The sequence below is a fragment of the Lolium perenne genome, chromosome 1 (genome assembly GCF_019359855.2).
Source record: "Lolium perenne isolate Kyuss_39 chromosome 1, Kyuss_2.0, whole genome shotgun sequence".
NCBI classification, from domain to species: domain Eukaryota; kingdom Viridiplantae; phylum Streptophyta; class Magnoliopsida; order Poales; family Poaceae; genus Lolium; species Lolium perenne.
In genome coordinates, this window is record NC_067244.2 from 77,940,286 (window position 1) to 77,963,713 (window position 23,428).

Genomic DNA, 23,428 nt, shown 5'->3' on the forward strand with positions numbered 1-23,428 from the left:
GAGCTTCCTCGATCGCGGGTTCGCTCTCCCCACCTCCGATTTCCTCCGGCAGTTGCTGGCCTTCTACAGCATCAAGGTTTCCGACCTCGGGCCGCACAGCGTCCAGCAGATTTCTCTGTTCGTGGCGCTGTGCGAATGCTACTTGGGCTGTCCGCCCTACTTCCCGCTGTGGGTGTCCATCTTCCACGGGCGGGCGACTCGGGCCAGCAAGAACAGCGAAGCACTCATCCCGAACGGGGGGATCACCTTCCAGGTGAAGTCCGGGGAAAGCTTCATCGACATGGCGCTCCCCAAGAAGGCGCAGTCGCTGTGGCGTCGTTTCTGGTTCTACGCCAAGGAGTACACTCCCCCGGGCGAGGTATGCATTCCCCAATACAGTCCCGAGCCGAGCGTCCCGCGGCGCCTCAATGTCCGGTCGCTGCCGCGCGAGCAGGAGAAGGTGGTGAAGGATATGCGCCAAGCGACCTGTGCGCTAAAGATGACGGCCTGACGGCGGTCGACATGTACAACTGTTGGCTTGGCCGGCGGCTGATCCCCCTGCGGTGCCGAGCTCACCCCATGTGGGAGTACCGGGGACAGAACGACCGCACCCGGTCGACGGCGACCGAGTGGGACGAGGGCGAGTACCGGAAGGCGCTCGCTAAGATCACCACTGCCACCTTTACTTCCTTCGAGGACGGCTTGCAGCCCTACACCGAAGACACCCCAGCGCCTCAGGTAATGCTTCGCATGGCGACTTCGCACGGCTTAGCCGCGCTTCTTCCTTTCTGACTTGTTCCTTTGATTCGATTGCAGCGTTGGCAGAAGATCGCAGACCACCTCCCTCCTCTCGCCGGAAAGGAACCACCGGAGATGACCGAAGGCGAGGAGGAAGAGGTCGACGAGGAGGAGGAGCGCACCGAGTCGGACTCGGAGGCGCGGGACTTCATCAGACTCCCGCGCGGGTCGAAGAGGGGTGCCGAGTCCTCGTCCCAGGGCGCGGGCCGAAGAGGAGGCGACCTCCCGTCCGGAGGACAAGGCGGAGCCCTCCAAGGAAGGGGCCGAGCCGCTATCGAAGCGACTCGCCCCACTCTCTGGAAGGGTCCATGAGGCTTCAGCGTCCCTTGAAGGACGCGATCGATGCGGGAGCTCGGGCCGGTCCGGGCGTAAAGCGATTCCCACGGTGAAGTAAGTATTTCTTGTCGAATTTATCCTTCCCGCGATCGGACTGAGTGTCGACTCACCTCGCCTCTCTGTAGGTCCAAGAAGAAGACCTTGGCGAAGCCGCCCGCGGCCGGGGTGGCGGCCACGAGGGCGGCCGAGGCAAAGAAGAAAGCCGCGGAGAGGAAGGCGGCGCCGTCCGACCTTGGGGGTGCGGGGTCGGCTCCAGAAGAGCCCGCCGCCGGGAGTCAAGCGGAGAAGGAGAGCATTAGCCACGTCGAGCCCACCGCCAACGTTTTTCCTCTACCCAGCATGGCTCGCGGGGGCATGGCGAGTGCGGCGACGGGTCCGGACGTTGCTCCGCCTGTGGTGGAGGAGGAGTCGACTGACATTGGATCGACCGAGGGCGTAAGGCACCCGAAGTTGAAGAGGACATCGTCGAGGAGGGCGGCCTGTCGGAGCCACCGAAAGAGCGCCGGTCCAAGGCCGCCGGGGACCGCGCCCCGCCCATGACACCGACACGCGGACGGGCGAGGTTCCGTCGACTGAGGCGGTGATGCGAGCGGACGGGGCGACCGAGTCGCGTCATCCGCCGCCGTCTTCATTGACCTTCACCGAGCTCCACACGGCGCTTGGCGAGGCGCATGTGGTAAGTGTCGCTGAACACGTGGCCTAGTCACCCCCAGTCCCCGAGGGTCGACTTGGTCTGAAAGGGCGAGTCGAGTCTCTATTTGCTTTTTGTTTGTTGACCTTGGCATTTTTGTTTGGTTTCCGTAGGCGGAGATTAAGCGGCTGACCGCGCTTGTGGAGGAGGCGGCGCAGAAGAACCGGAAGCTGATTGCCCTGGGCAGTAAGTCATGCCCACTCGCCGTCCTCATTCAGTGTCACTGGCCCGGGCGTTCGTTCTCACCGTTTCCTTTTCTTGTAGCAGAGGCGCAGGCAAAGGCTCTTGCCGAGGCTCGGGAAGGGTTCGTCAAGGAGTCCTTCTACCGTGAAGCCGAGTTCCGGGCGCAGCAGCCGAAGAGGCCCGGAAAAGGGCGAAAGCGGAGGTGGCGGAATTGACGAAGGTCCTGGAGCAGAAGGGCCGGGAGCTGGAGGACGTCATCACCGAATACAAGGTGAAGCTGGAGGCCGCGACTGATGCGCGGGACTCTGCACGTGGGGCTGCCGCGTCTCTGCGGGAGGAGGTGGCGGCCTTGAAGCAGCAGCACGCCAAAGAACTTGCTGCGGAGAAGGAGGCGTCCGAGGGCATCGTCCTGGCGGTGCAGGCCGAGAAGACCAACTTCGAGGCTTTCGTCAGGGAGATGTCGCGGCAGATTCTTGGTAAGTTCTTGTTGTCGCACTTCTTGTTTTATTTGCCGGGGGTTTGAGTATCTGAACACGGCGAGTCGGCCTCGGGGGTCAGTCCCCGAGCGTGGCGAGTTGGCCTCGGGGGCCAGTCCCTGAGCGTGGCGAGTCGGTCTCGGGGGCCAGTCCCCGAGCGTGGCGAGTCGGCCTCGGGGGCCAGTCCCCGAGCGTGGCGAGTCGGCCTCGGGGGCCAGTCCCCGAGCGTGGCGAGTCGGCGTTGAAGGGGAAGTTCTCATTTTTCCCTTTTCCTTGTGTTGTTGACTGCAGGTACGTGCGACTTCGTGGAGACGGCGACTCCACGGGAATGCCTGTCGACCGCGACCGCGCGTATCATCGCCTGCGCGGGGGAGATACTTGCCGCGCTCCAGTACCTGAGCCCGCGGGAGGTGATTCCGCGGGACACGCCATCCGTCTTCAAGGCCGTGTCCAACATTCCGGCTGTTGTTGACTGGCTTCGTCGCTCTTCCTGCCGCGTTGGCATTACCATGGCTCGAGCATGGTGCGGCGCATTACTCGAAGGGTTCGACGTGGAGGAGGTCACCGCTGGCTTCCCTCGGAGACCGGGGAGTTCGATGTTGCCGAAGGCTGCGGCCGATGGATGCGGTGCGCCCCTTCGCCGACCGAGCACTGGCGACCGCGGACTTGGAGACTCATATCCCCAGCCAAGCGGCTCCCGGTGACGCGGAGAAGGAGCCGGGCCCGGTGGACTACCCCGCGGAGCGCCTCTTCCATGCCGCTGCCGCCGGCTCGCATCTACATATCCGGTCGTGGTGTACACGCCGAAATTTCGTCACGGCGATGACGGCGTCGAGCCTGTCGTAGAGGGGCTCCGGGGTCGTCCTCGTAGTTTCTGAGTACCTGTGTAAGAAGTAGCTAGATTTCCCGCGAGCGGGTGTTAGTTGTAAATAGAATGATGACTTTTGCTTAAATGTGATTCGGTGGTTGCTTTTGCATTATTTGAGACGGCGATGCATTGGAGTTGGTTCCGACTATCCATGGCCTTCTGTGTCAGTCGCCTTGCGACCCCAATGAAGGCTATCGACTTGACTGTTTTCCTTTTCGAGCTGGGCGTCCCCAGTCGCAGTACGTAGTCATTATAGTACGAATAGCAGCCTCATGGGTGGAGTAGTGGTGTGGTGTAGTTTGCGCTGTTCGGATGTAGCGCGCCACTCGTCGTGGCTCGGTGAGCCAGTCGCTAGGCGACTCCAAAGGGGATCATTGCGGGCGTATTTTCCTTGGCGAGCCGCGGGTCCGTTTTGCGGGGTCCCTAGTCGAAGTACTTAGCCACGCAATTCGCCAACCTAAGGTAGAGGAGGGCATTGGTGTGCTTTATAACGCAGCACAAGGCGGTCGCCGAGGCCCGTGGGGCTGGCCGAGCGTGCGGCCCTGCTGTGGGTTCCAGTCGCCGTTTTCACCCGATGGCGTGAGAGATGGTGGGTGACCGGGCCTGGTGTTGCGCCTCGGTCACGCCGCCATCCCGTGTTAGCCCGGCTACTTGGCCGATCGTGGGACTTCTCTCTTCCGGCAGCGGCGACCGGAGGTCTCTCGGTTCCTAGTCGCTTGTCGCGGCGACTAAGCCGGTATGTCCCGGGATGAGAGATGACGATATTTGGCGGGTGAAGGAGAGGTAGTCGGAGCTTGAGATCAAAAAATGGTCGGCGATTTTTATTACCCTCTGAATTTTCGGATTACATTTTTCCCTTAGGTATAGAACCGCCGGAGGAGGTTGATGTTCCAGGGCGCTCCACCTCTTTAGTGAGCGGCTCGCCTTTGTCGTCCTTGCGGACGTCGATGAGGTAGTAGGAGTCGTTGCCGAGTACGCGGCTGACGGCGAATGGTCCTTCCCAGGGCGGGGACAGCTTGTGCATCCCTTTCTTGTCCTGGATTAGCCGGAGTACCAGATCGCCGACTTGGAAGGAGCGACTCCGAACGCGGCGAGGGTGGTAGCGACGGAGGTCCTGCTGGTAAATGGCGGTTACGGAGAGTGCGAGGTCTCTGGCCTCGTCGAGGAGATCGATGTCATCTTGGCGAGCTCGCTCGTTGTCTTCTTCGGCGTAATTGGCGACCCGAGGTGAGTCGTAGGCGATGTCCGTGGGCATGACGGCTTCGGCGCCATATACCAGGAAGAAAGGCGTGAAGCCGGTTGACCTGTTAGGCGTTGTGCGGATGCCCCATAGTACTGAAGAGAGCTCCTCTGCCCAGCAGCCGGCTGCGCGCTCTAGGGGCACGACCAGGCGTGGTTTGAGTCCGTGCAGGATGCTCTGGTTTGCCCTTTCTGCTTGGCCGTTCGACTCGGGGTGGGCGATCGAGGCGAGATCGAGTCGGATGCCCTTTTCTTCGCAAAAGTCAGCCATCTCCCCTTTGGCGAAGTTGGGGCCGTTGTCGGTTATGATCCTGTGAGGGTAGCCGTACCGATAGATGAGCTCGCGTAGGAACTTTGTGGCCGTCTTCCCGTCGCACTTCTTTATGGGCTTTGCTTCTACCCATTTGGTGAACTTGTCCACCGCTACCAGGAGGTGAGTATATCCGCCGGGGGCCGTTTTGAATTTTCCCACCATGTCCATGCCCCATACGGCGAAGGGCAAGGTGAGGGGGATGGTCTTCAATGCCGATCCTGGCATGTGCGACTGGCTTGCATGCTTTTGGCACCCGGCGCATGAACGGACAAGGGCGATTGCGTCTTCGTGGGCTGTTGGCCAGTAGAAGCCGTGACGAAAGGCCTTGGCGACGATTGACCGCGCGCCTGCGTGGTGGCCGCAGTCCCCTGCGTGGATGTCGCGCAGAATGTTGCGCCCTTCCGCCGTGGTGACGCATCGTTGGAACACTCCCGAGACACTGCGCTTGTATAGCTCATTGTTGATGATGGTGAAGGACTTGCATCTGCGCACGATGGCGCGTGCTTTGGTTTCATCCATCGGCAGTGCTCCGGCTCTCGAGGTAGCTTATGTATGGCTCGGTCCAATCGGTGCTGTCGACGGCGAGTGCGACTAAGGCGGAGTCGGGAGCAGGTGGCTCGGCAATGTCCAGCTCGCGCGGTGCGCGCACCGAGGGGTGGCTGAGGATGTCCAGGACGACGCCCGGAGGAGGTTGAAGTCGCTTGGACCCGATTCTGGCTAGCGCGTCGGCTTCTTCGTTCTGCGCTGTCAACCCACTCGACGACGTGACCGGCGAAGCTAGCGCCGGCTTGGTCGACGGCGCGTTTGTATGCGATCATGTTGGCGTCTGTGGCGTCGCAGGTGCCGGAAGTTTGGCTGGCGACTAGGTCGGAATCGCCGAGGCAGCGCAGCCGTGTTGCGCCCATCTCGTTTGCGACTCGCATGCCGTGCAGAGCGCCTTCGTACTCGGCCAGGTTGTTGGTGCATGGCTCGAATCTGAGTTGCAGGACGTACTTCACTGTGTCGCCCTTTGGTGATGTGAGGACGACTCCCGCGCCTGCTCCTTCGAGGTTTTTAGAACCGTCGAAGTGCAACGTCCAATGTTTGAGGTCCGCGGGGGAGCTTGGCTGCTGGGCCTCTTCCCAGTCGGCGAGGAAGTCGGCGAGTGCTTGAGATTTGATGGCGTGGCGTGACTCGTAGGTGATGTTGTGGACGCCGAGCTCGACTGCCCACTTGGCGATCCGGCCAGTTGCGTCGCGGTTGCGGATGATGTCGGCGAGTGGTGTTGAGGCGACTACCTTGATGGGGTGCTCGTGGAAGTAAGGGGCCGCCGCCGGCTGGGCCCCGAGGACGGCGTACACCAGCTTCTGGTAGTGTGGATACCGTTGCTTGGATTCGATTAAGGCTTCGCCGATGTAGTAGACCGGGCGTTGTACCGCTTGCTCCCTTCCTTCCTCCTTCCGTTCGACGACCATGACTGCACTTATAGCGCGGTTCGACGCGGCGACGTATAGGAGCATGGTTTCTTTTGGCAGCGGGGCCGCGAGGATAGGGGCATTCGAGAGGGCGTGCTGGAGTTCCTCTAGGGCCCGCTGCGCCTCGTCTGTCCACCGGAATGATTCCGACTTCTTGAGCAAGCGGTATAGTGGCATGGCCTTGTCTCCGAGCCGGGGTATGAAGCGACTGAGGGCGGCGACTCGACCGGCGAGTTTTTGCGCGTCGACTAGGCATGCTGGCTGCTTGGTGCGCATGACCGCCAGTGTCTTCTCCGGGTTAGGTTCGATGCCTCGCTTGGAGACGACGTAGCCTAGCAGCTGTCCTGATGGAACCCCGAAGGTGCACTTCAAAGGGTTGAGCTTGATCTTGCACCGCCGTAAGTTGGCGAATGTTTCGGCGAGGTCGCTGACGAGGTCGGTCTGTCGAGTCGATTTGACCACCACATCGTCGATGTAGACATGCACGTTGCGGCCGATCTGGCTTTCTAAGCAGCTGTTCATGCACCGCTGGTACGTTGCTCCGGCGTTCTTGAGGCCGAAGGTCATGGACGTGTAGCAGTAGGCGCCTAGGGGTGTGATGAATGCAGTCTTCTCTTGGTCTTCCTTGGCCATCTTTATTTGATTGTACCCGGAGTATGCATCAAGGAAGCATAGCGACTCGGACCCGGCGACCGCGTCGATAATCTGGTCGATTCGCGGTAGGACGAATGGGTCCTTGGGGCACGCGCTGTTGAGGCTTGTGTAATCGATACACATTCGCCACGTCTTGTTCTTCTTTAGCACTAGGACTGGGTTTGCCAGCCATTTCGGGTGCTTGATTTCTATGATGAAGCCGGCAGCGAGCAGCCGGTTTACTTCTTCGGCGATTGCGCGTCGCCGTTCTTCTCCCACAGGGCGCATTGCCTGCCTAACGGGTCGCGCGGTGGGATCGACATGTAATTTGTGCTCAGCAAGTTCTCTCGGGACACCTGGCATGTCAGATGGTTTCCATGCAAAGATATCTCGATTCTCACGGAGGAACTTGATGAGCGCGCTTTCCTATTGGGCGGACAGGCCCGTCCCAATGGTAACTTGCCTACTTGGATCGTTTTCTACAAGATCTACTTGGCGGGTGCCTGCTGCGGCCTTGAAGGTTGCTGCGGACGAGTCGAGCTCGGTTGGCTTCTCCAGGATGGCGGGGTCGTTGCGGTCGACTGGGTACTTGGCGAGCTCGGCGGAGTTGTCTTGTTCGTCGGCGATGACGGCGTCGGCGAGCTTGGCGCTGTCGTCCTCACATTCCAATGCCATCTCCGGGTCGCCATGGACGGTGATGACGCCTCGAGGCCCTGGCATCTTCATCATGTTGTACGCGTAGTGTGGGGTCGCCATGAAGCGGGCGAACGCTTGTCGGCCGAGTACGCAATGGTAAGAGCTTTTGAAGTTCACCACCTCGAACGTTATCCGCTCGGTACGGTAGTTCACGGGCGTGCCGAAGGTGACGGGCAGCGTCACCGGGCCGCTCGGGCAGGCCTTCCGCCCGGGGACGATGCCGTGGAACGTGACCTTGGTGTTCTCAAGGCGTGAGTCCGGCAGGCCAAGCCGCTGGAAGGTGTCGTAGTACATGATGTTGATGGAGCTTCCCCGTCCATCAGGGTTTTGGTAGCCGTAGTCGGCGACCTTGGGCCCGACGACTAGCGCCACTCGCCCGGGTACTCGATGCGGGGGCGTGATCTTCGCGGCTCCAGGTGATGCTTTGCTCGGACCGGTTGAGCCACCGGGGTACGTCGGAAAGTATGACTGCGTGTACCGCCACTGCCCTTGCGAGGACCTTCTGTCCCGCCTGTCGCCGACCCCGGTGAAGGTGTGGAGCGAGCCGGCGCTGCGACCGAAGCCCTCTCCCTTGTGCTGGTCTTGGTCCTTGGCGCGCTCCTTGTGCTGGTTGCCGCCGTCGTTTTCCTTGGCGCGGCGAGCTCTTTCTATCTGCTTCAGGGAGTAGCAATTTCCCGTCGTGTGGTTGGCGGGCTTGCCCTCCTTGCTGTGATAGATGCATGGTGCGTCTAGGAGGCTGCGGGCGTCGAAGCGCTTGGGCTGAGGCCGATCCTCCCGAGGTGGACGAGTGTCGCGCCGAAACGATTTTGGCTCGCGCTGCTCGTAATCGGTGGTAGCAACTAGCTCGTTGTGTCCTCCCTCTCCGCGGCGCTTGCCGTTGTTGGACCGGCCGGCGAAACGGTAGTCGCCACGCCGAGGCTCCGTGTGCGCAGGGCGGCGATTGCGTCGTTGACCGTACTCGTCGTCCGAGTCGGCGTAGGGTCTTCATCGGCGTAGCGGGTGGCGATGTCGAAGAGCTCGGAGATTGAGATATTGTCCTCGCCGACGCGACGGAGCTTGGCGCTTAGTGGTTCGCACCGGCAGCAGCGTCGGAAGCAGTAGATTGCCGTGTCCGTGCCGATGCCGCCGGAGGTCGTCCACATGTCCTGCCAGCGCTGCACCCACCGGGCGGGTCGACTCGCGCGGGCCTTGGACGCAGCGATCTAGGTCTTCTATGGTTGTGGCACGGGTGTATGCGCTGGCGAAGTGCTGGATGAACGCGGCGCGGGCTTCTTCCCAGGAGTCGATGCTGTTGACGGTGAGGGTGTTGAACCAATGGCGATTGACGCCGTCCATCATGAGGGGCAGGTATCGCGCTGCGAGTAACTCGGAGTGGCCCTGGATCCCTATTGCCATGGCGTACGAGTCGATCCAGACAGTGGGGTCAATGCTTGTATCGTACTTCTCGATGTCGCGGGGTCCTTTGAACCCCACAGGGTACGGCTCGCCTCTAATCATCGGCCCGAAGCAAGCGGGGCCGATTCGGGTGAACGCGCTCTGGCGCGGGGCTTCATCGGCGTGGCGGTCGTTCAATCGATTGCGCGCCCGCCATTCTTGGTCGTTGACGATGTGGGTTCGGGCGTCGACTGGCTGCCCGTTAGCGGCGACCATCACCCGCGCGGGGCGCGGCTCGACTCGGTTGTTAGACGAGTGGGCCGCGCGCGGTGCTGGCGGCGGGCCGTTGTTGGCGTTGACGATTGCGCGGTTTGCCGCGTCTGACGACGCCGCGCGACTGGCGGATGTGCGCGAATAGAGTCGCCCCTGCGAGTCGGCTGCGGCGTGCTGCTGCTCCAATGCCTTGGCTACCAAAGCCTTGGCGTGCTGGACGAGGATCGCGCCGTCTCCCGTTTCGGGATTCTTGCGAGGACGGGCTGCGCTGCTGCCACGTTGTCGGCTGGAGACGAGTGCAGTGGTAGGCCGTTGGCGTCGACCTCTGCCCGAGGAACTTCGGGTGGTGGTGGTGGGGGTGGCGGTGGTGCTCCGCGCGCTGTTCTATCTGCAGCAGCCCGACTTCCTTCCGGGATGTCAGGGTTTGGACTCGGCGACCCGGATTTCTCCGTCTGGGTCGTCGAAGTTAAGGCGTGCGCTGGGAAAGTCGCTCGCGCGGGCGCGCTCCATGCGCCGGCGGTTTCGCTGCTGACGATAGTGGGACACGGCCCTTACTTCATCTTGCTCGAGGCGGAATTTCTGCCTTTCGGCGAGCTCCTTTTTCCTCTCGCTCCTCGAGGGCCGCCCGGTGCGCCTCGATCTCGGTCGCGGTGGCGGGTGCGGGGAGGGGAGTGGTGAAGGCGTCGATCGGGATCTCTCCTTCACCCCCTGCCATGAAGACTGCGGTCGGGTAGCGGTAACGCGGGGCCTCGGCAGTCCGAGTCGTAATCGCTGCCGAAGAGGGAGAGGATGGAGTCGTCCTCGAAGCCACCTTCGAAGTCGCTCGGGTGGGAGACCAGGGAGATAGAGTCCTTGGTCGATGCCGTGGCGATGGAGCGGGCAGTCGGGGACGCAGCGGTGGATCCCGCAACCGACGTTGTAGCGATGATGTCGGTGAAGTCGGCGTCGATCGCAGCGATGATGGATTTGATGGCCGGGATGGTGTCGGCGGAATCGGCGACTGGAGCGGTGTCGGCGGAGTCGGTGGCTGCCGAGGCAACGGTGGAGTTAGCGGTCGGTGCCACGACCGCCGACTCGGCATCGTCTCCCAGGGCCGCCTCAGCCTCCGCGTATACCTCGCCGGTGACCGGGCGAGTAGCGGTGAGGAGCTGCCCGGGCGCGAAGGGGTCGTGTGAGCGACTGGGGCGAGGCTCAGAGGGATCGCTGACGCCGGCGAGCCCAACGAAGAGGTTGATGGAGCCGATCGGCACCATCCAGGCGTGTGTGAGAGGTGACGAGGCGGGCCGGTAGGTGCTTGGCTGGATGTGGAAGAAATTGCCGGTGGCGATCATCCTGCCGGAAGCAACCGGCCGCCGAACTGGCGAGTAGGGCCTCGCCGTAGCTCGAAGGCTTGATGTCCCATGCCCCACGGTGGGCGCCACTGTCGTGGATGTAACCACGGCAGATGCTACAGGGGGTAGCACTTCATTGATGCGAGGGGAAGGGAACATTGCCATCTACGGGTCGAGGTGCAAGAGACGCAAGGGTTTTACCCAGGTTCAGCCCCTCCGGAGAGTAAAAGGCCTACGTCCTGCTAGATCTTTATTGCTCAGTGGAGAATTACAATGGGGGGGCTCAGTCGGCGGCTACGCCGAGAGCTTACAGGGGGAGATTGGATCTCGAGTAAGGTGTCCTCTAGGGTTTAAGCTCGGGGGTTTATATAAGCACCCCCGGCCTAGGGTTACATGGAGATAACTCCGAATCATATCAGTTGCTACTAATCCGGGATCCGCTATCCCTCTCGCAAGTAATCTTCTTGTCCAGCCGTGTGGACCTCCTCCTTGGGATCACGGCCCAGTCGCCTTAGGGCCCAGTCGCTTAGGCGACTGGCGATCCACCCAAGCCTCTATCTTCATGGCGACTGGGACTGGCGACCCACCCCCTATGGGCATATCCCCATCAGGTGGGGCCGCGCCCCCCTATGGTGTGGCCGCCTCGTCGCCCCTCTTCGTCTCCTCTTTGGACTTCTGGAAGGCTCCGTGGAAAATAAGACCGTCGGCTTTTGTTTCGTCCAATTCCGAGAATATTTCCTGTGTAGGATTTCTAAAACCAAAAACAGCAGAAAACAGGAACTGGCGCTTCGGCATCTTGTTAATAGGTTAGTGCTGGAAAATGCATCAAAATGATATAAAGTGTATATAAAACATGTGAGTATTGTCATAAAACTAGCATGGAACATAAGAAATTATAGATACGTTTGAGACGTATCAAGCATCCCCAAGCTTAGTTCCTACTCGCCCTCGAGTAGGTAAACGATAACAAGGATAATTTCTGAAGTGACATGCTACTATCATAATCTTGATCAATACTATTGTAAAGCATATGAGATGAATGAAGTGATTCAAAGCAATGGTAAAGATAATGACTAAACAACTGAATCATATAGCAAAGAGTTTTCATGAATAGTACTTTCAAGACAAGCATCAACAAGTCTTGCATAAGAGTTAACTCATAAAGCAATAGATTCTTAAAAGAAGGTTTTGAAGCAACACAAAGGAAGATATAAGTTTCAGCAGTTGCTTTCAACTTCAACATGTATATCTCATGGATAATTGTCAACACAAAGTAATATGATGAGTGCAAATAAGCAAGTATGTAAGAATCAATGCACACAGTTGACACAAGTGTTTGCTTCTAAGATAGAAAGAAGTAGGTAAACTGACTCAACATAAAGTAAAAGAAAGGCCCTTCGCAGAGGGAAGCAGGGATTACTCATGTGCTAGAGCTTTTTATTTTGAAAAAATGGAAACAATTTTGTCAACGGTAGTAATAATTCATATGTGCTATGCATAAAACATCCTATAAGTTGCAAGCCTCATGCATCGAATACCAATAGTGCTCGCACCTTGTCCTAATTAGCTCGGATTTCCATGGATTATTATTGCATTACATATGTTTCAACCAAGTGTCACAAAGGGGTACCTCTATGCCACCTGTACAAAGGTCTAAGGAGATAAATCGCATTTGATATCTCGATTTTGATAAATCTCAACTTGAGGACATCCATACCGGGACAACATAGAAAACAAATAATGGACTCCTCTTTAATACTTTAAGCATTCAACAACAGATAATGTTCTCATAAGAGATTTCAGGATTAATGTCCAAGCTGAAACTTCCACCATGATACATGGCTTTGGTTAGCGGCCCAATGTTCTTCTCTAACAATATGCATACTCAAACCATTCAACTCATGGCAAATATCCCTTACTTTAGACAAGACGAACATGCATAGCAACTCACATGATATTCAACAAAGGTGTAACAGTTGATGGCGTCCCCAGAAACATGGTTACCGCTCAACAAGCAACTTATAAGAAATAAGATACATAAGCGACATATTCTTTACCACAATAGTTTTTAGGATACTTTCCCATGAGCTATGTATTGCAAAGACAAGGAATGAAATTTTTAAAGGTAGCACGCAAGCAATTTACTCTGAAATGGCAGAAAAATACCACATAGTAGGTAGTTATGGTGGACACAAATGGCATAAGTTTTGGCTCAAGGTTTTGGATGCACGAGAAGCATTCCCTCTCAGTACAAGGCTTTGGCTAGCAAGGTTGTTTGAAGCAAACACAAGTATGAACCGATACAGCAAAACTTACATAATAACATATTGCAAGAATTATAAGACTCTACACTGTCTTCCTTGTTGTTCAAACACTTTTATTAGAAAATATCTAGACTTTAGAGAGACCAATCATGCAAACCAAATTTCAACAAGCTCTACGGTAGTTCTCCACTAATAGGTTTAATCTACATGATGCAAGAGCTTAAACATGATCTATTTGAGAGCTCAAAACAATTGCCAAGTATCAAATTATTCAAGACCATATACCAATTACCACATGAAGCATTTTCTGTTTCCAACCAAATAGCAATGAATGAAGCGGCTTTCAACCTTCGCCATGAACATTAAAAGTACTAAGAACACCAGTGTTCAATATGAAAAAGTGGAGCGTGTATTTATCCCATACAATGAATGCTAGGATCCGAATTTATTCAAACACAAACAAAAATAAAAACATACAGACGCTCCAAGTAAAGGACATAAGATGTGACGGAATAAAAATATAGTTTCACTAGAGGTGACCTGATATGTGGTTGATGAAGAAGAGGATGCCTTGGGCATCCCCAAGCTTAGATGCTTGAGTCTTCTTGAAATATGCAGGGATGAACCACACGGGGGCATCCCCAAGCTTAGACTTTTCACTCTTCTTGATCATATTATATCATCCTCCTCTCTTGATCCTTGAAAACTTCCTCCACACCAAACTCAAAACAATCTCATTAGAGGGTTAGTGCATAATCAAAAATTCACATGTTCAGAGAGGACACAATCATTCCCAACACTTCTGGACATTACCCAACGCTACTGAAATTTAATGGAGCAAAGAAATCCACTCAAACACAGTAAAGGAGGCAATGTGAAATAAAAGGCAGAATCTGTCAAAACAGAACAGTCTGTAAAGACAAATTTTTTCGAGGCACTTAACATGCTCATATGAAGAAGCTCAAATTGAATGAAAGTTGCATACATATCTGAGGATTACTCATGAATTTTCGCAGATTTTTTAGACTCCCCTACAGATAGATATACTCAAATTCGTGACAGCTAGAAATCTGTTTCTGCGCAGAAATCCAAATCTAGTATCAACTATCAAAGACTTTACTTGGCACAACAATGCAATAAAGTAAAGATACGAAGGTATTGATACAGTAGTAACGAGCACCTTGGCTCAAATATAAAACAAAAATTGCATAAATAAAATAATGGGTTGTCTCCCATAAGCGCTTTTCTTTAACGCCTTTCATCTAGGCGCGGAAAGTGTAAATCAAGTAACATCTAGAGAAGAAGCATCAACATCATAATTTGTTCTAATAATAGAATCAAAAGGCAACTTCATTCTCTTTCTAGGGAAGTGTTCCATACCTTTCTTAAGAGGGAATTGATATTTAATATTTCCTTCTTTCATATCAATAATAGCACCAACAGTTCGAAGAAAGGGTCTTCCCAAGATAATAGGACAAGATGCATTGCATTCAATATCCAAGACAACAAAATCAACGGGGACAAGGTTATTGTTAACCGTAATGTGAACATTGTCAATCCTCCCCAAAGGTTTCTTTATAGAATTATCAGCAAGATTAACATCCAAATAATAATATTTCAATGGTGGCAAGTCAAGCATATCATAGAGTTTCTTAGGCATAACAGAAATACTTGCACCAAGATCACATAAAGCATTACAATCAAAATCATTGACCTTCATCTTAATGATGGGCTCCCAACCATCTTCTAACTTCCTAGGAATAGAAGCTTCAAGTTTTAATTCCTCTTCTCTAGCTTTAATGAGAGCATTTGTAATATGTTTTGTAAAGGCCAAGTTTATAGAACTAGCATTAGGACTTCTAGAAAGTTTTTGCAAGAACTTGATAACTTCAGAGATATTACAATTATCAAAATCAAAACCATTATGATCTAAAGCAATGGGACCATTGTCCCCAATACTCTGAAAAATTTCAGCACTTTTATCACAAACAGTTTCAGCAGTTTCAGGCAGTTTTGCATGCTTGTATTAGAAGTAGAATTATGGCCAACACCAATTATTTTACCATTGATAGTAGGAGGTTTAGCAACATGTGAAGTATCAACATTACTAGTGGTGGTAATAGTCCAAACTTTAGCTATATTATTCTCTTTAGCAAGATTTTCTTCTCTTTCCCACCTAGCATGCAATTCAGCCATCATTCTAATATTGTCATTAATTCGAACTTGTATAGCGTTTGCTGTAGTAAGAATTTTGTTATAATTATCCTCAGGTTTAGTAGCCATTTTATTAATTAAAGAAGCTTGTGACTCAGACATGTATGAGATTCGGTTTTCAGCATTTGAAAGTTTAGTTTGCAAACCAGAAATTTCCTCAAATTTTCAAGTTGATTCCCTATATTTTTCAACAAGGCAGATTGTTCATTCATAGTTTTAGTAAACAATTGATTTTGCTCATACTTTGATTGCATAAAGCTCTTAGTAGCTCTTTCAATTTCTATCATATTTTCCTCACTAGGCAAAACAGATCTACCATAAGAATTACCACTATTAGAAGGATATGGCATATAGTTGTTGTTACCAAAATTATTCCTATAAGCATTGTTGTTGAAATTACTATTTTTAATGAAGTTCACATCAACATGCTGTTCTTGAGCAACCAATGAAGCTAAAGGAACATTATTAGGATCAACATTAGATCTACCATTAACAAGCATAGACATAATAACATCAATCTTATCACTCAAGGAGGTGGTTTCTTCAACATAATTTACCTTCTTACCTTGAGGAGTCCTTTCAGTGTGCCATTCAGAGTAATTGATCATCATATCATTAAGAAGCTTTGTTGCAGCACCCAAAGTGATGGACATAAAAGTACCTCCAGCAGCTGAATCCAATAGGTTCCTCGAAGAAAAATTTAATCCTGCATAAAAGGTTTGGATGATCATCCAAGTAGTTAGTCCATGGGTAGGGCAATTCTTTACCAAAGATTTCATTCTTTCCCATGCTTGGACAACATGTTCATTATCCAATTGCTTAAAATTCATAATGCTACTTCTCAAAGATATAATTTTAGCAGGAGGATAATATCTTCCAATGAAAGCATCTTTACATTTAGTCCATGAATCAATACTATTCTTAGGCAAAGATAGCAACCAATCTTTAGCTCTTCCTCTTAAGGAGAAAGGGAACAATTTCAGTTTTATAATGTCCCCATCTACATCCTTATACTTTTGCATTTCACAAAGTTCAACAAAATTATTAAGATGGGCAGCAGCATCATCAGTACTAACACCAGAAAATTGCTCTCTCATAACAAGATTTAGTAAAGCAGGTTTAATTTCATAAAATTCTGCTGTAGAGGCAGGTGGAGCAATAGGAGTGCATATGAAATCATTATTATTTGTGCTAGTGAAGTCGCACAACTTAGTGTTCTCAGGAGTATTCATTTTAACAATAATAATAATAATAAGTAAAGCAAACGAAATTAAGTAAAGTAAAACAAGTAACTATTTTTTTGTGTTTTTGATATAAAGAAAGCAAACAAAACAGAAAATAAAATAAAGTAAAGCAAGACAATAAACAAAGTAAAGAGATTGGATGTGAGAGACTCCCCTTGCAGCGTGTCTTGATCTCCCCGACAACGGCGCCAGAAAAAGAGTTGCTTGTGACGGTAAAGCACACGTCCGTTGGGAACCCCAAGAGGAAGGTGTGATGCGTACAGCAGCAAGTTTTCCCTCAGTAAGAAACCAAGGTTATCGAACCAGTAGGAGATGAAGGCCACGTGAAGGTTGTTGGTGAAGGAGTGTAGTGCAGCGCAACACCAGGGATTCCGGCGCCAACGTGGAACCTGCACAACACAATCAAAATACTTTGCCCCAACTTAACAGTGAGGTTGTCAATCTCACCGGCTTGCTGAAAACAAATGATTAAACGTATGGTGTGGAAAATTATGCTTGTTTGCAAAGAACAACAGAGAACAGTGATTGCAGTAGATTGTATTTCAGATGTAAAAGAATGGACCGGGGTCCAGAGTTCACTAGTGGTGTCTCTCCAATAAGATAAATAGCATGCTGGGTGAACAAATTACAGTTGGGCAATTGACAAATAGAGAGGGCATAACAATGCACATACATATCATGATGACTAATATGATATTTACTTAGGGCATTACGACAAAGAACATAGACCGCTATCCATCATGCATCTATGCCTAAAAAGTCCACCTTCGGGTTAGCATCCGCACCCCTTCCAGTATTAAGTTGCAAACAACAGACAATTGCATTAAGTACTGTGCGTAATGTAAACAATACAAATATCCTTAGACAAAGCATTGATGTTTTATCCCTAGTGGCAACAATACATCCATAACCTTAGAACTTTCTGTCACTGTCTCAGATTCAATGGAGGCATGAACCCACTATCGATCATAAATACTCCCTCTTGGAGTTACAAGTATCAACTTGGCTAGAGCCTCTACTAGCAACGGAGAGCATGCAAGATCATAAACAACACAGATATGATAGATCAATAATCAACTTGACATAATATTCCATATTCATCGGATCCCAACAAACACAACATGTAGCATTACAAATAGATGATCATGATCATGATAGGTAGCTCACAAGATCTAAACATGATGGCACAAGAGGAGAAGACAACCATCTAGCTACTGCTATGGACCCATAGTCCAAGGATGAACTACTCACGTATCAGTCCGGAGGCGGGCATGGTGATGTAGAGCCCTCCGGTGATGATTCCCCTCTCCGGCAGGGTGCCGGAGGCGATCTTCAGAATCCCCCGAGATGGGATTGACGGCGGCGGCGTCCCAGTATGTTTTCTCGTATCGTGGCTCTCGGTACTAGGGTTTTCGCGATGGAGAGATTTTATAGGCAAAGGGGCAGAGTTGGGGGACGCTCGAGGGGCCCACCCCATAAGGCGGCGCGGCCAGGGGTGGGGCCGCGCCCCCCTATGGTGTGGCCGCCTCGTCGCCCCTCTTCGTCTCCTCTTCGGACTTCTGAAAGGCTCCGTGGAAAATAAGACCGCGGGCTTTTGTTTCATCCAATTCCGAGAATATTTCCTGTGTAGGATTTCTAAAACCATAAACAGCAGAAAACAGGAACTGATGCTTCGGCATCTTGTTAATAGGTTAGTGCCGGAAAATGCATCAAAATGATATAAAGTGTATATAAAACATGTGAGTATTGTCATAAAACTAGGATGGAACATAAGAAATTATAGATACGTTTGAGACGTATCACCCACATCCGCAGAAGATCTTGGGGGGACATTCATGTGACCAGGCGAAGCGACGTGACAGAAAGATTCCTTCAGAGCCGGTCAAGTCGTGGCGCAAGACTCGAGGTGGCGGAGACTCCGGCGCGCCCATGTTGCAGCCGGACGTGATCATCTAGAACCGGCCCACGACTTCTCGACAAGCCGGAAACATCTCCAACACTTGTAAAAATCAAATCCGCAAAAACAAAGTGGCGTCCGGCTCGAGCGACAGCCGGACGGACAAGCCGGAAAAGGGCGCAGCCGGCTGGAGGAAAATCCCTAGCCGGCCGCTACAGTGCTTCTCGAATAAAAGCTATGGGATCAACGACTATGCAGCCAGGGTAACCTGCCCAGGTCCTTCTCTACGCAGGACCTCGCTAGCTTCAGGGGATAATGTCGGGGGGGGGGGGGGGGCGGAAGACCCCGGGTATGGCAAAGGACTGGGAACTGTTGGTTTGAGGCCGGCAGGTCCGCGGCAAAGGCCGGCTGAGGCGCTACCGGCTAGCGCCGTGGCCGGCTGCACGCAGGCCGGCTAACCCCAGCCCTACACTGGTCTAGCCATAGCCATCTGCGCTGTGGCTGGGCCAGCTTCTACAAGCCATGTCCAGCTTGGTCTGCCTCTCCCTGACCCGGCTCCCGGGTGGTGAGCCTTGCAGGAGAAGGAACTGGAAAGGCGATCCGGGTGCAGAAGTCCACGCTGATCTCATCTCCCGTAAAGTAAGGGGCACTGTGGAGCAACAGTGCCCCGTGCCTGACAGGTCATCGTGGCCTAGGTTACGTCGTACAGCTACATGCTACCGAATCGACAGGGACACCTCCTCCACGACGCCTGACATGCCCTATCGCCGCTTACTTCAGCAGGAAGGATGGGCAGGCCACTACGGCGACGACGATAGCGCCTCGGGAAGGAGCGGCAAAGTCAGAGTCGGCGGAGCCGGCCAGTAGGTCATAGGGACTTCTATGTAAAATGCCAGCGTCTATATAAGCTGGCCAACCCCTCCTACACGCGGGGACGATCAAACACTTCTCAGTTTTACACTTAGCTCCGCTCGGGGAGAGAAACCTTTGTCTACCTCTAGCCTCCCCTCGCAGCCGGATACAGCTCCAGGAGCACCATTGTACTGTGATATAGCATATACACTCAGAGCAGGAGTAGAGGTGTTACCTCCACAGGAGGGCCTTGAACCTGGGTACGTCGCCGTGTCGCTTGTGCCCATACCCACATCCGGATACCACCGTAGACCGTACTAGGAACCACTCTCTTTAGCCACCCTATGGCATATGCCGTGACGATACCACGACAGAGTGCGAAAACGTGGATAATCGCACAGCTATGCACGCCTTCATCGGTGGATTGCGGAGAGGAGGATTGCTCCGGCACAAGCTCACCTACCTGATCAATGAAAACAATCTTACGTTGGATGACATGATCGGCATCGCAAGTAATCACACCGCCGCTGACGACGACGCTGGTGGAGAACTTGCCGCTATAGCCTTACCCCTTCATCAGCAGAAGAAAAACCGCGATAATGGCGGCACTAGCAACAACAACAAGCGGAAGAATCCCCCCGATGACCAGAGGAGCGGCGGATCCGACATGGTCACCATAGAGTTCCAACGCGGAGGTCAAGGAGGCGGAAGAGGCCACGGACATGGGGGCGGAGCCGGCAGGGGCCAACAGCGCGCTTACGAGGTCACAGCTGCTGGGTTCCGCGCTCCCCAAACCTACGAAGAATACAGGGACATGCCGTGCCTGGCCCATATGGATCCGGCTACCGGCAAATCCTCACACACCAACCGCAACTGCAAGTGGGTCAATGACTTAAAAGGTCGACCCAGAAGCATGCTACAAGCGAGCCCGGAAGCACCGCCCACGCGGCAAAGGAGGCAAGGGCAAAAACAAGGAAAAGGACGAGGACAGTTCCGAGGCGATGGATGAGGATGACGCTTCGCCGGATCCCAAGGAGGGTTCCGTAGCTAACAAATCCAACCCCTTCGTCAAAAAGAGTTCTCGTGCATACCACATCTTTCTCGGAACCCCGACAATCCGCGCCAGCAAGTCATCGCTCAGGATCCTGAATGCCACAGTTCCGACTGTGCCGCAGTATGTCAGGTGGTTTGAAACTCCGTGTACGTTTGATAGGTCGGATCACCCCACCATCATTCCGAAAGAGTGCTATGCCTTGGTTGTAAGTCCCCGCATAGACGGGTATGATTTCTCCAAGTGCCTCATGGACGGCGGAGCCAGCTTGAACACCATGTACCTGGAGACTCTGGAGAGAATGCAGCTTACCAAGGAACAACTCAAGCACAGCAACACCGAGTTCCACGGCGTGGTTCCGGGTAAGAAAGCAAACCCCCTGGGAAGCATCAGACTTCCCGTGGCCTTCGGCGATGTTAATAATTTCTGCGAAGAGATGATCACGTTTGAGGTCGTGCCCTTCAAGAGCTCCTACCACGTCATCTTCGGCAGGCCCACCTACCACAAGTTTCACGCAAGAGCGTGCTACATCTACAACAAGCTCAAGATTCCAGGTCCCAATGGTATGATCACCATATCCGGAGACTACAAGAAAGCTCACGAATGCGAGTTAGGCGAAGCCGCCTGATACGTCTCAAACGTATTTATAATTTCTTATGTTCCATGCTACTTTTATGATGATACTCACATGTTTTATACACACTTTATGTCATTATTATGCATTTTCCGGAACTAACCTATTAACAAGATGCCACAGTGCCAGTTCCTGTTTTCTGCTGTTTTTGGTTCCAGAAAGGCTGTTCGGGCAATATTCTCAGAATTCGACGAAACAAAGACCAAATATCTTATTTTTCCGGGAAGGTTCCAGAAGTCCGAAGGGGAGACGGAGATGGGCTAGGGGGGCCCCACACCATAGGGCCGCGCGGGCTCCACCCTGGCCGCGCCGGCCTATGGGGAGGGAGCCCTGGCGCCCTTCCGACTCCGCCTCTTCGCCTATTTAACCCCTCGTGACCTAAAACTTTGACACGGATTGAAGAAACTCCAGAAAGACTCCAGGGATGCCGCCGCCATCGCGAAACTCCAATTCGGGGGACAGAAGTCTCTGTTCCGGCACCCTACCGGGACGGGGAAGTGCCCCCGGAAGGCATCTCCATCGACACCACCGCCATCTTCATCGCATCATTGTCTCCATGATGAGGAGGGAGTAGTTCTCCCCCGGGGCTGAGGGCTCTACCGTAGCTATGTGGTTCATCTCTCTCTTTGTGATCTAGTTGAATATCATCTATGTGCTACTCTAGTGATGTTATTAAAGTAGTCTATTCCTCCTCCATGATGTAATATTTACAGTGTGTGCATCATGTAGTACTTGGCATAGGTTATGATTGTAATCTCTTGTAGATTATGGAGTTTGTAAGAGCAAGATCCATATCCCGTGTTTTGTGTGTTTGGTAACAACACTCGAACAATTCTAACCGTGCACAAAGTTTGTCATTGATAGGTTTGCAGTATGTACGGTACCCTCGCTGAATGCATTATGATCAGAAGACCGAAGCGTAGTACTTAGGGTTTCTGGTTTTGTGTGTGTCGCGAGGTAACATGGTAGGAGAGGAAAAGAGGAAAAGCTGTTTTAGCCATAGCGGTACTACCGGTACCAGGAGCGGTAGTACCGCTACCCCTACTGGTACCGCTCTGAGATACCGCTCGGAGGTTTTCGCATGAGATAGTCCCACAGTACTCGTTACGGTACCTTTACGGTACCATGAGCGGTAGTACCGCTTGACAGCGGTAGTACCGCCCACGGTACCGCTCAAGTACCGTAACACGTTACGGTAGTGCCGCTCTGGTACCGCTCGGGTACCGCTTGGGATCCAGTATGGTCTGGACCCTATTGCGGTACCTCAAGTGGTACCGCGAGCGGTAGTACCGCAATGTGTCCACGTGGACAAGTTCAGTGGGGATTCGAACTCAGAGCGGTAGTACCACTTTCAGAAGCGGTAGTACCGCTTAGGCAAAAATGGCTGGTAACGGTTGGATTTGGAGGGACCTATATAAAGGCCCCTTCTTCTCCAGCCAGCCCTAGCTCTTCTCTCTCTCTCCTCCATTGTTTCCGAGCTCAAAATTGAGGGGATCTCCTCATCCACCCAACCAATCTTGCTCATACTTTGAGAGGTGGTGGAGGAGACCCCGATCTATCATTCTACCGAGAGAAAGTTCACCAATTCGTGGTAGTCCTTAGTGGATCTTGGTGTTAGGGTTCCTTGGTGGAAGAGCTTCTTGGTGGAGCACTGGAAGAGCCTCTTGGTGGAGCACTGGAAGAGCTTCTTGGTGGAGCACTGGAAGAGCTTCTCGGTGGAGCATTGGAGATGGGTTCCTATGGTGGAGCATTGGAGATGTGCAGCTATGGAGTCTATCTTGGTGATGTACTAGCTCCATAGGGTGTTGGGAGCATCCTTGTGTGTGGAGCTCGCCCCAACCTTGTGAAGGAATCACCGCCTCGACCGGTGCCTTAGTGGAAGAGGGAGAGCACCTCCGTGGAGCTCTCTCGAGGAAGAAGGTGAGGCCTTCCTTCGTGGTGTGGCCATCTAGTCTCTTGTGTGAGACTAGCACCTCCTCAACACAGACGTACTTCCTATTATGGAAGGAACTGCGGTAAACAAACCTCGCCTCGCCTCCGCGCCCTCCGGTTGTCTCGCTCCTTACTCTTACTATCTTGTTGATTCCTTTACTTGTTGCACATGTCCTAGCATCATTGTATGAACACCGCTATTGCAAAAGTTAACACCTTTACCTTCCGTTGCGCTAAAATTGAAAAAGGTTAAAACTTGCCGTAACGCCATTCACCCCCCTCTTGTTCGCTACGATCCATTCAAGTGGTATCAGAGCAAGGTTTTCTTGCTCGGGCTTTACCGCCTAAGAAATGGCCGAACAAGAAGTGGTTGTGAATGGAGTCCTTCCCCGAGAGCAATCATCTCCATCATCAAGTGCCGATAGTACTCCGGCTACTTTGGATGATCTCAAGAAATTGGAGTCATCCATTGTATCTCAATTGAAGGCTATGATGATGGAGTTGATTACTCCAAAACCAAACCCCATCATAGATTCTAAGTGTGGTGTCAACGTTTCCTCACCACAAGTTAACTCTTTTCCTTGTGTTGAGGTTGTTGAGCAATCAACAAATTCACATCGGGAAAAGGATCTTGAGAATGTTGACACCTCATCAAAAGGGAAGGACGGATCTCCGGTTGCGGGACAATTGATAAAC

General features: G+C 52.7%; 1 protein-coding gene across 1 annotated transcript; it reads left to right on the forward strand.

The window, feature by feature from the left end:
* Positions 1–484: 484 nt before the first annotated feature.
* LOC139832584 (uncharacterized) lies at positions 485–19,130 on the forward strand. Its single transcript, XM_071822374.1, has 5 exons — positions 485–717; positions 796–1,018; positions 2,155–2,463; positions 2,755–3,023; positions 18,774–19,130. The coding sequence occupies exons 1-5, from the start codon at positions 502–504 to the stop codon at positions 19,128–19,130; spliced, it is 1,374 nt and encodes a 457-aa protein (XP_071678475.1). The 5' UTR covers positions 485–501.
* The last annotated feature ends 4,298 nt before the right edge of the window (positions 19,131–23,428 follow it).

Excerpts from the sequence above, each read along its gene's own strand:
- LOC139832584 (XM_071822374.1), top strand. The coding sequence starts at position 502 with ATGTACAACTGTTGGCTTGGCCGGCGGCTGATCCCCCTGCGGTGCCGA. Across the intron at positions 718-795 it reads AAGACACCCCAGCGCCTCAG|CGTTGGCAGAAGATCGCAGA; the intron begins GTAATGCTTCGC and ends ATTCGATTGCAG. Across the intron at positions 3,024-18,773 it reads AAGGGTTCGACGTGGAGGAG|CTTCTACAAGCCATGTCCAG; the intron begins GTCACCGCTGGC and ends TGGCTGGGCCAG.